At 36.1% G+C, this 12,224-nt stretch overlaps 1 protein-coding gene across 1 annotated transcript in view; it reads right to left on the reverse strand.

Moving 5' to 3' along the window:
- Window positions 1–12,224, reverse strand: part of UBL3 (ubiquitin like 3) — a 70,153-nt gene that overhangs the window by 10,636 nt on the left and 47,293 nt on the right. Inside the window, exon 2 of the mRNA XM_060080206.1 lies at window positions 2,486–2,594. Coding sequence (XP_059936189.1) covers window positions 2,486–2,594 — 109 coding nt within the window. The remainder of the gene's footprint in view (window positions 1–2,485; window positions 2,595–12,224) is intronic.

Genomic DNA, 12,224 nt, shown 5'->3' on the forward strand with positions numbered 1-12,224 from the left:
TGCTTACAGGAGGAATTTCAGCTACTAGCAACATATATTTAGTGGGTTATTTTTTGGAACTCTGACCCAATAACACTATGTGCCTGACTATTCCATCTATTAACAAAATTCCACTAAGCTGCACAAGAATATACCAAAGGAAACCAATTCCTTCCAAAAATATATTGCACAAAGTATTTCCTTCTACTGATTTAATATTCACTACACTTTTATTATTAGCACCAATAAATATTTACATTTGCTGACCTTTAGTGCATTATGTGATACAAAGCAGACCTAGATTTTTTAATGTTTTATATAAAATAAAAATTATTTATTTGTATTCCTTGCAGTGTCTAAAATTGCTGAGTAGAACTGGCAAACTGAGGAAAAGATTGGGTTCAAAAACTTTTTCTATGAAAATAAGTAACATAGAATTGATACAGTCAATTTCCAACACTGGTAGATGGTTTGGGAAACTATGCTACAGACCTGCACTTGAATCTCACCTTTGTTTACCATTAATCAGGATACTTTAAGGAATTGAAACTAATTTTAATGTCTAAATCAAACAATCACGAAGGTGAAAGTATTTCCTTTACCTCAAGTTATGGCGTAACCCTTGCAGCCAGGGTTGTAGTGCCCTTTTCTACAACACGCCCACAGATGTCAAAAGCCTATCTTCACCCTCCACCCCACAAAAGTCACAAAAGGCATCTTCACACTTAGTACAACATCACCACCACACAGGTATTTAAAAACGCTTTCCATACTCTTACTTATCCACCCTGCCTGGCTATGAAGAAAATCCAGTATTCTAAGAGCCCAAGTTTAACTTACTTCACCTCTTCTGAAATTCCTTCTTATCTATGACCTCTAGCTTCAGTTTCTTCCTGATTTAGGAGCTAGTGTTGACTTGTTCCTTGGTTATCAGTGAGAAGAAAGATCCAGTCATTTGAAAGTGTTTGTCTAAAGCAGTATTTCTTAAACTCAGGTCTATGAATCCACAAAGACAGGCTCTTAGGGTCTCAAAGTCCTCTTCAATAAGTTCTAGATTCTGTTTTCATTTTAATGATAATCTGCAAGAGATTATCTAGATAATTCAAATAATTACCTTACAACCAAGTATAGCCTTGGGATTTTAGTGCCCATGTATGCATTTAAGTTTATGATTGTACTGGTGCCAAGCAGTACTTCTTTGTCAAGAGGTTAACAAGAAAAGAACAGAGGTTGACTTAATACATAAACGATGCATTCTTGTTAAGTGAAGGCTGAATGACAATTTGGTACACTGTGTGAATGAAGGTTTTGTGGTGAATCTGCAGATAACTGGGTTCTCATACAGCAAGTAGTAGCAGAGGCATGCCACACTCAACAGTACCATATTCATGGTGCAAGCAGTGAGTTAGTTTTAGCAAAAATATATCATGTGGCACATTGAAGTTGTTAATTTGAACATTACTGGTTTTAGAGTTATATTTGCATTTTCTTTGTAGATCTGTTTTAGATTTATGGTTGTATACAAGTTAATGAGGATAAAGAGTTAATTGAGTTATATGTCTCTATCCTTAAAAATAAACATTATAACAAAAATAATTTAAGTCAGCACTAGGGAATCTACAAGAATTTTCTTCCTGTAAAGAGTTCCATATATATTTTTTAGGTTGAGAAACACTGATCTAATTGATTCATTTTGTATACACTGTGTTCTTTGTTAAAACAAGTCTTGTGATTTAAAAGTCCAAGCTGCTTTGGTAGTAAAATTAAGTGAAATCAGCTGAAACAGTCATATCACTATGGTACATGCCATTAAAAGGTCAAGATGACTTGGGTTAAGTTCAAAGGAAGAACATAAGCTAAAGACTCACTTGAGAATGGCAAGACAGTCTTATGACATAGAAAAGAACCAGAGACAGGAATGCCACATACATACACACCCCGCCCCCGCACCCAAATTTTGTTTGTCATGGATACTGGCTTGAAAATGCAATGTATAAATGGATTTTATACCTTCTTGACCTTGTAGTAGTTCAGAGAACATAGGATGTGACATGAATTAGAAATTAACTTTGTGTCAAGCTCAATTTTAAATAGGCTATGTATAGAACAGACCAAAGAGAATGTATTATAATTTGTTAAAGATAGTGTTTCTTTCCTTTTATTTGTGTTTTGGTATAAATAGAGTTACTGATATGAAAGTGTGTATGTGTGTGTGTTAGCTACCTTGTGTATTCTTTTAAAAAATAATTTTCTTTTATCAATACATTAAAACAGCTCTAAAGCCAACCAGGGACTTGATGCACTGGCTCCGTTATCGTTCTGCAGTGAAGGAGCTGAAAAGCAAAACCCAGGAAGGATGCAGCAACCCCCTTAACTTTAAGCCTTATACCCTCAATCATTTGTTTGTTCTCTTTTATTTACTTACAACTTTTTCAAAATGTTTGTGAAACAAGGTAGGGCATGAAGAATTAACATTATTCATTCCCAAGAGAAAAATACCACTCACCCATTGGCCAATTGTCATACACATGCTTTGCAATGTCAGAAGCGGAATCATTAGGAGAAAACAGGAACTCTTTTGTTTTCCCGCTTACCAAGATGAGGCGCAAGTTTATCTGAAAGAAGACAGTGATTCTTTTAATATAAACCTTGAAATTTTTAAAATAAAATAATGACTCATAGTCTTTTCATTTCAATAACATTCTCAGTTATTACTAATGCCATTTTCTGGTTTTTATTTACTTAAATTATAAAAAGATTCTTTTTAAAGAATGGGAATTTGAGGGCCTCCCTGGTGGCGCAGTGGTTAAGAGTCCGCCTGCCGATGCAGGGGATACGGGTTCGTGCCCCGGTCTGGGAGGATCCCATATGCCGCGGAGCGGCTGGGCCCGTGAGCCGTGGCCGCTGGGCCTGCGCATCCGGAGCCTGTGCTCCGCAACGGGGGAGGCCACAACAGTGAGAGGCCCGCATACCGCAAAAAGAAAAAAAAAAAAAAAAAAAAAAGAATGGGAATTTGAGACATGATTTTATTTCCATTATATAATATATATGTGTGTGTGTGGGGGGTAATTTACCATAATAAACGACCAAAGGAAAACCAAAATTCATTATACTTTTAAACTTAACTACTCCAGCAATGCTCAGAATTGGACTTTTACAGGTTATCACTATAACTATAAAATACACATTTTCCATTGAAAAGCTAATAGAAGTGGTTACCCTGCAGATCACATCACCAAACAGGAAAAATAGTTACTTGCTAATCTGCTTCTTAGGAAAAAGAGACAAGAATTATATACAACTTTTTATCCTATAAAAAATTTTCAAACCTAAACAAATTAACCAGAAACTATAATTTTAAAGAACTTTATTAGAGCTAATAGAGGCTTCAATAATTGTAATTACTTTAATCCCAATTACATGATCGTTCATTTCTGTGGGGAGGGGAGGAGGCGCCATGTGTGACACAGAACACAGATTCACCCTCACCGGAAAACCTAAAATGGACGAGAGAACTACTAATTTTGAGATCCACTGGGTTTACAATTCCAAGTCAATCTATATTTGCTTATACCAATCTTAATATATTTTCCAAAATGTTCACTTTTTCATTTTTGTCTTTATCCACAATTAATGATATTATTTAAAACCACGATATTCATTCATTTCCCCTGTAAGTTACAGAAATACAAGGGCGGTTTTCTATACCTCCAGGCCTCTGTTAAGAGAGCAAATAACACCTTCCTAAAACTTCCACTCCTGAGCTCAGCACTGGGATTAGCCTAGCTTCCTTATATAGAGAGAACAGAGAATGTCATTGTACCAGTTTGAATTGTGCCAGGTCCTAGGTTACCCAAGCTCTCCTCCTCAGTTACTAACATTTTTTTTTTCTTAGAAAAAAAACCCCAGAAAATCTTTAAGATGACAAAGCCTACAGTGAAAACACTGGTGCCTACTGCAGCAACACCAAGATACCAGGTCACTGATTGACTATCTGCCACAACAGTGGCCACGGCCACTCCCAGTGCCTCACCACTTTGAAAATGTACTGAAAGTTACAAAATATCTCCTCTAGAAAAATGCTATACACAAACAATTCTGCATTCCATGGAATGCAGCTGGATTCCATAGTAGATGGAGTAGAACTGGGTTCCATATTAGAAACTGTATGTACACTATATCTCAATTTTTAAAGTATTTTAAAAGATAAAAAGAAATCTACATTTCAGGTGAAAAGCCCTTTCGATATGTCCAATATGAATTTTTGCTGCGTTTCCTAATTAAAATGAAAGTAGACCAAAGAACTTAATACAGGAAGAGATCTGATGAAATCACACTGCTCTAAAGAAGTAATTTGATTCAGAAACTCTGAGTTCCATTAGAACAGAATTCAAGTAATAATTTGCAAGAATGATTATATTGTAAGAAAGCACCACCTTATTTATCTCCTATAACAAGTAAGTAAGGAGTGATTCCCAAAGCAAGAAACCTAACATCTACACAATACAATGTGAATTTTAGTTCTCACACATATATCACTGTTCAAGGCTGTCTCTTTACGTGTGAATATTGGTAAATATATATTTGCTCTGAACTTATATGGAACCTTTTAATAGCTTCAAACTACTGTGTAAACAGCCCTTCAGTTATTAATGCCCAAGAAATTATGCCCTTTATAATGGTTCAGCCACATGTGTCTGCTTAAACAGAAAGAAATATAATTAAATTCAGGCTTCCTGAGAGTTATGTAAGTGATATGAACCTATTTCCTGGAATCAACTTTTTAAGTTTAACGTTCATTTCTATTGAGCTCCTCTTCAAATTATATTTAAAAGTAGCAAAGAAAAGAGGGAAGGAGGACTGAATCCTTATCTTCTGTAAAGTTTACACTAATGCATACTGTAGATTTTCCCTAATATCCATCAATATGGAAATGGAAAAGTAAATGATAGCACATCCTTACTATGGAAATTTCCCACAGTCATTAAATGACATAAGATATAGATCTATATGATTTGACATGGAAAGACATCCACAATATATTAAACAAAAATGAAATAATCCACATACCTCCACCCCATAAATACATAACACTAAGTGCATTCATGCTGCAAAGTTCTTGGCATTTCCTATTTTAAAACTGATATAATCACTGTCACTAATAAACTGATATTTCACTTTCATATTTAAAAGTCAACGGTCTAACAGATTTATGTTTATCTAGATGTTCAGAATGTTGAAAACTTTTGGCCTGTAGATGTGTTTGACACAGGTTAAAAAATATTTTTTTAAATGTTTACAGGTGGGCATGAACTTTTCAGTTTGACACATACCCTACTAATCTCAATATACTCACACTGGTCTGCTTCATACACTTATACCTGGCTGGCCCCAGAAAACATTTAAGTTTATAATTCATGGTAAAGTTTGAAAGGGACTTTGGGCTACAAAATGAGAACAGAAAGCAGAGTAAGATTTTAAAACTTAGAGGGGAACTAATCACCCCTTTGGGTGGGGAAAGGGGAGAACATGACAACTGCAAGAATAAGTCTAAAAGTACATCAATCTAAGAATTTATCAAATCTTACCGTTAAACTATCTATAACTGACAGTAGCAGTTAAAGACTGCATTTGGAAAGAAGCTTAAGTCCAAAATTAAAACTAACAGCAATAAACCCACAAAATTAAGTGGCTGAGTAAAGTAACACATTGCCTGAAACACTTCCACTGCCTGGAACAGTGCCTGGCACATAATAGGTGTTCAACCAGTATTTGCTGACTCACAAATATTTCAGTTTCTTCAGTTTGAAGACTCAAGTAGAGATGCAGACTAGATAGGTCAGCACCAAGATCAAAATCCAGGCTTCCACATTCTGGGCATTTTATTAAATGACAAGTGTAGTAAGTAGAATGAGACTGGATAGTAATTTTGTGGTAGTGACATGGACATGTGGATATTTCAATGTGTAGAACCCTCAATGTTTAATTTGTCAGGGTCTGGATCTTTAGTGTCAGCAATATGCCACAATTTATATAAATGCTATTATTTAGTAAGGCGCTCTGAAAAGTGAAGTTAATCTTGAGCTACCATATTAACATGTATATTATGCCTAGTTTTCAAATGAAGATAAAGACTGGGTTTATTGATGCGTTAGATTAACAGATGAGTCTGGACTTGTTCCTATGCTTATATCTATGTGACAGCCTTGTCCCTAGACTAGAAGCATGAATCTATCTGCCTCAGTATGCAGTCAAGTATATCTTAGGACTGTAACACCAAGGGAGGAAAACACTGAATTCCCATCATTTCCTTCAGAAGAAATCCTGAAAGCAATCACCCAGACAAACATCCAGCCACACAGGTTGGTCAGTAGTTAATTGTTCTTATATTATAGTTAGAATCTCTCAGGCTTATTCAGATAAATAATGTCAATTATAGCTCCCCTCAGTAAATGTATAGCAATTCCTACAAATTTCTTTGTAGGAATTTTCTTTTAGAAGATTATGTATTAATTATTTAAATACTTATTAATGAAAGACCTTTTACTTCTTTGAAGCCAAATCAATCTATAAAATACCTTAAAAGAACCTCTGCTTAGGAGGTAGTGGGATTCTCAACACATCAACAACGGGTTACAAACAACACTCTTATTTACAGCTTAAAATGTGATATACTGATATACATACTTCTCTAAAAACAAAACTGTTGATTAGGACTCTGAATGACTTGGTATGAGATGGAGTTCCCATTATGTAATGAAGTTCCCAAGGGATGGCACTTAGGTCATCCAAATGAATTATATATTTTATAATGACTTTTGAGGCAAAACAAATCAAAACAAGACTATTAGTGTGGTAGAACTACCATGATCATTTCCCGTAAGACCAATGGAAACAACAGAAGCTCTGCCATGCATGTAATTTCAAGTTAAAAAAAAAAAAAGTTTTCGGTCAAATGGACTGCCATTCCTATTTGTTAGATTATATCAATTTGGAGAAATCTCATCTAGAGCTTAATTCACTCAACAATTTGTTTTCAACTGGTCAGGATGGAAACATTTAGAGGAAGGAAAGAGCGGGGGATGGAAGATGGGACTGACTGGAAGATAAACGGGCAACAGGAGGTGGACCACGCCCTTTAAAAGAAGTATGAAAATATGACTGCTTTCTACAAAAAGATCCACATGTTGATCAAAAAGGGACTCCTGACTTCCCTGAGAGTCTCTGAGGAGTAAACAGAGTCCTGGGGCGCTCTCCTCCACTTCCTAGGGAACCACCTTTGCCTTGGCAGGGCTCATTCCTGCCTTTTTTGCTAAAGGATGAATAAGGGGCCAGTGGGAAAGATGTTAGACTTTCTTTGAAAATCACTTTTTAAAAGCTCTCAATTTATCTCGAGGGGTTTATACCCAGTAAAAAAAAAAAGTCAATCCAAAAGGCTACCTACTGTATGATTCCACTGATCCAGTGTTCTTGAAATGACTAAGGTAGAGATGGAGAAGAGACGAGTGGTGGCCAGGTTTTAGGAAGAAGGGAAGGCAGTGGCTGTGTTTATAAAGGAAGCACAGGGATCCCGGGGGTGGAACTGCAATGTGTGCTGCTGTGTAAGTGGCACATGAATCCGCACATATGATACAACTGCACAGAACTAAGTACACACAGACACAAATGAGTGCATGCAAAACTGGGGAATCCGAATAAAGTCTGTGGATTTTATTAGCGTCAATTTCCTGTTGGGCTACTGTACTAGTTATAAGATACTACCATTAGGGAAAAGTAGGTGAAGGGTGTATGCGATTTTTCTGTACTATTTCTTACAGTTGCATGTGACTCCATAATTACCTTGAAATAAAAAGATGTAAAAACATGCGCTCAACTTGCTAAAAATTTACATGGTATTATGTTTGTCTTTACTTATTTTTCTTATTTTCATTTGACGATGAAAAGTACTTTTTAAAACACAATCTTGTATTAAAATAGCTACTTGATCTCGAGGAAAAAATATAAACCGACCATTGACTTAAGACAAGGTATGACGTTGAAAATAGATAAGCATTTCTTTTCTAGAGTTATGGATTTATAAATGGCATATTTTGAATTTTTGTTAACTGTATGTTAAAGAAAAATGGAATGGAGGAGGAATGTGTTCATGTTTCTACACAGGACTGATTTAAAACAAATTATTCAAGTAACTACAGTGCTTAAATATGATAATTATATATTTCACAAACTTCCTTTTAGTTGTTTATTCAAACATTTTCTGAAATAGACACTATGTTTGGTGCCTGGATTACAAAACATTTAATATGAAATCCCTGGAGGATTTCATACCCTTGAAGCTATGAGACATACAAACATAATTATGGAGGACAGGCGTGGCTACAAAATGCTCAACAAATATTTGCTGAATGAACATAAAAGAGAACAGAAAGGAGACCCTGTGAGTTGGAGATTCCAGGGTAGGGTAAAGAAGTAAAAATGCTACCAGCTTGCCACTTTTTGTGTGGCTTACTACACAGGCACCTAGTTAGCACTAGTCTAGCCGGGCTCTCACGCAGGTGTTCCTACCCACATTTCAGAGCTGTGGGAGTGAGTGTAGAGACCTTAGCAAGTGGGAAGCTGAGAGCTGAACCCAGTGCACTAACAACACAGAACCTGCTGTCTGCCATTCTGCTCAAGCAAACCAAGCGGTCCTGGCGAATTCCTCACCATGGTCTCCATGATTATTCTCTGTCATCTAGAACACACTTGCCCCCATTATGCCCCAATGACAGGTACCTTCTTTCAGTTCCTCAAAACTGCCAAGTTCTTCCCTGCCTCAAGGCCTTTACCCAGGTTGTTCCTTCCAGTCAGAACGCTCGGTGCCCCATGCTCCCCACCCCGATCCACACACGCTCTGGGCTTATATGTTTGAGAGGGGATGGTCCTGAGCCTAATCATCCTGGATGAAACGATAAAATTAAATTTTTGAAAAAAGAGCAGGAGAAGAATTTCAAAATAGAACTGAAGAAGCCAAGACAGCATTCCTACTTTTTACTGGAATGAAGGAGCAGTCAGTCCTATTTGTGAAGAAGTTAATATAAGGCATTCATGAAAACAGATTCTAACTTCTAAGAAAATACACCTGAATTCTTGTCTCGGAATTCACTTGTATTATGTAGTCATAAACTCAGGTACACTGAAACTTGCTAAATGGATTAAAACTATGGGATCTTTTTCTGTCTTCTTTTTAACACTTAAAATGATGTAGAGTCTAATATACATGAAATATTAAATCTTTAGAGGTAAAAACTCAGTGGCATTCCTTATTTTTAATTGTAGAAACACTTACCTGCCCTGAAAAATAGGTAAAGGGGAGGTCAGAGAGTTCTCTAGCTTAAGTTCCCAAGTAAAACTTTTACAACATCTCATGTTACGTGGAATGTTAATTTCCAGAACATTTGACTCATTTAAAAACGTAGAAGAACTACATCCCAAAGCAACACTTAATGCTTTTTGAATTACATGAACCCATCAACTATTTATATTCATTATTTTTTGACCACTGAACATGAATAAGAATCTGCTGGACAATAAAAATGAATTTATAATAATAGTGAATTAGCCTACTTGCTTTCTATATAGACTTTTTTTCATCAGGGAAGAGACAAAGAAAATGTTGAGTTCTTATAAGTACAATTTAAAATCAAACAATGTAGCTTAAAATTTATACAGCATTTAGTGCCTGGCACATAGTAAGTGCCTAATTAACTCTTACCACAAGTCACCTATTACCATCGTCATCATAACCATCATCAGTTTAGTAAGTCATTTAATACTAACCACATGGTGCTCTTTCTTTAGATACTTTATAATGTACATTTACTTTAAAAAAAGTTTGGGAAACTTGGATAAAATTAAAATTCCATGAGAAAACTGGATAATATATTTTCTTGAAAATTATTCTTAATATTATAATTTTCCCTTCAAGTTCTAAATCCTATAAACTTAGAAAACATGTTAGTAATGAAATTATGATTTTGCATCACTTTAAAACCTGACTATAGGATATCCCTTTAAAACTTGCCCCTAAATAGGATGCAAACTAGCTGCTTTAACAAGATTTCAATATGAAATAGTAGCAGTCTGATTTCTTATACATACTATCAACTAAATAGCAACTTCGAATGAAAGTAAAGCACTCTCTTTGGGACACTGGGTTTGTATACAGGGACACCCTTGTTTTGAGGATTTTTAGGTCTTATAACTCACTTTAATAAGAACAACAGTTCAGTACAATTGTTTCTGTCAACCAGGCACTCAATACAAACTAGCTGCTTTAACAAGATTTCAATATGAAATAGTAGCAGTCTGATTTCCTATACATACTATCAACTAAATAGCAACTTTGAATGAAAGTAAAGCACTCTCTTTGGGACACTGGGTTTGTATACAGGGAAACCCTTGTTTTGAGGATTTTTAGGTCTTATAACTCACTTTAATAAGAACAACAGTTCAGTACAATTGTTTCTGTCCACCAGGCACTCAATATATTAAATTACAGACAGGAGAAAGGGAAATGGCAAAAGCAAAGCAATAACGGACACTGCGGAAGGGAGAGAACTTTTTCTATATTCATAATATATGTTTTCATGTATTTCAGGAAGGTGACAATTTGTTTCTCTGCCCATCTCTCCTAAGTGGAAATACAATGGTGTTAAGTTTTTTGGCTAACAGCCTAAAATCATGAGAGAAGAAACTAATATTTATTGAATACCAGCTAAGTACTAGAACTTTTCCTTACATACATTGTATTTTGGCACCTACTATATAGCACTTTCTCTTCTCTCTAATCACCTGGCTACTCCGATAAATCCAGGTATGACACAGGATGAATCTTTCAGACATCTATGCTTCTTACACTTGTCTTGGCTTTGCCATTATTTGAGGTGCATGCCAGGTTACATTTGAGGTTCCTGTGGGTGTCAATTCCCAGATCCTCTTCCTCCTACTTCTTCTAAGCTATTATCAAATTCTCAGTACTATAAGTTCCATGCCTTTTACAGTATTCCTCAATCATTCAACTTTTAAGATTGGAGGGAGTCTCAGGATTCATCCAGCTCATAGACAGGGAACAGACAAGGCAAAAGAGGCCCTGAAAGACTAGCTAGTTAGTGGCAAAGCAGAACAGGAACCCAAGCCTCTCTCTCCTAGGTCAGGGTTTGCTCCAGCGTAACTTCAATGCCTCCCTAAACCACCCTCCCAGTCTCCTCTAGAGCTTTCAAAATATTGGACTTATGTCTTATTCAGATAGGCACTCCAGAAGGGCTTGCTTTTCTCTTAGGAGTCATGCAACCTTTGAGGCAAAAATACTCCTTATCTGCTACATACTAGCTGAAAACGAATCCTGCATTTCTCTGAATGATGGAACTTCTACAGAATATAATAAGTAAATGTCAAGAGGAAAAGAGTTTTCATTTACCGTAAAATAAGTTTGGAAGTGCCAGGTTAAAAAATTCAAACAAGGTATCTGCCAGGAGCTTGGGGAAGGAGGAATGTGGAGTTGCTGTTTAATGAGTAAAGAGTTTCAGTTTTTCAAGATGAAACGAGTTCTGGAGTTGGATGGTGGTGATGGTTGCAGAACACTATGAACGCCTTTAATACCACTGAACTGTACATTTAAAAATGGTTAAGATGGTAAATATTATATGTATTTTACTACAATCTAAACACACACTAAATATTTATAAAACAAAATTCAAAGTTTCTTCACTGAAAAACTTCTCAGAATCTTTCATGTGCCAAAATGAATTTGTGAATTTCCAAGGGGAACAGGGGTCTACATCAGAGTATTCAAGACTGTTCTACTTTCAGCTGATATTCCCAGAGACTGAACACACAAATGTCTGTTAAACAAGCAACTAGGCGAGATGCTGTAGAAGATACAAAGATGATCAGTAGCTCCCCAGTACTCTGCGTTGGCTCTCAAGCATTCACCCACCTCCACAGACAGTGGGGCTAACACAAGAAGGTCACTGAAATTCAAGTTTGTTTCCTTGAATGTCACACAGGAGTAGTTTATGTGACCACTCCAGCCTACACCACTCATTACGGATTTTCAAATTTGTCGGGCATGGTGTGTTGATGCAGAACCTGATTTGCATGTAACAGAAAATCAGCCATCAGTTCTATGGCATATTTTATCACAAAAAAATGCTGAAACAGTTTTAATTAAAATTATCTACACCTGCTGTTAGAGGATGTCAAAA

Source organism: Mesoplodon densirostris, chromosome 17 (assembly GCF_025265405.1).
Source record: "Mesoplodon densirostris isolate mMesDen1 chromosome 17, mMesDen1 primary haplotype, whole genome shotgun sequence".
In the NCBI taxonomy this organism is placed as follows: Eukaryota; Metazoa; Chordata; class Mammalia; order Artiodactyla; family Ziphiidae; genus Mesoplodon; species Mesoplodon densirostris.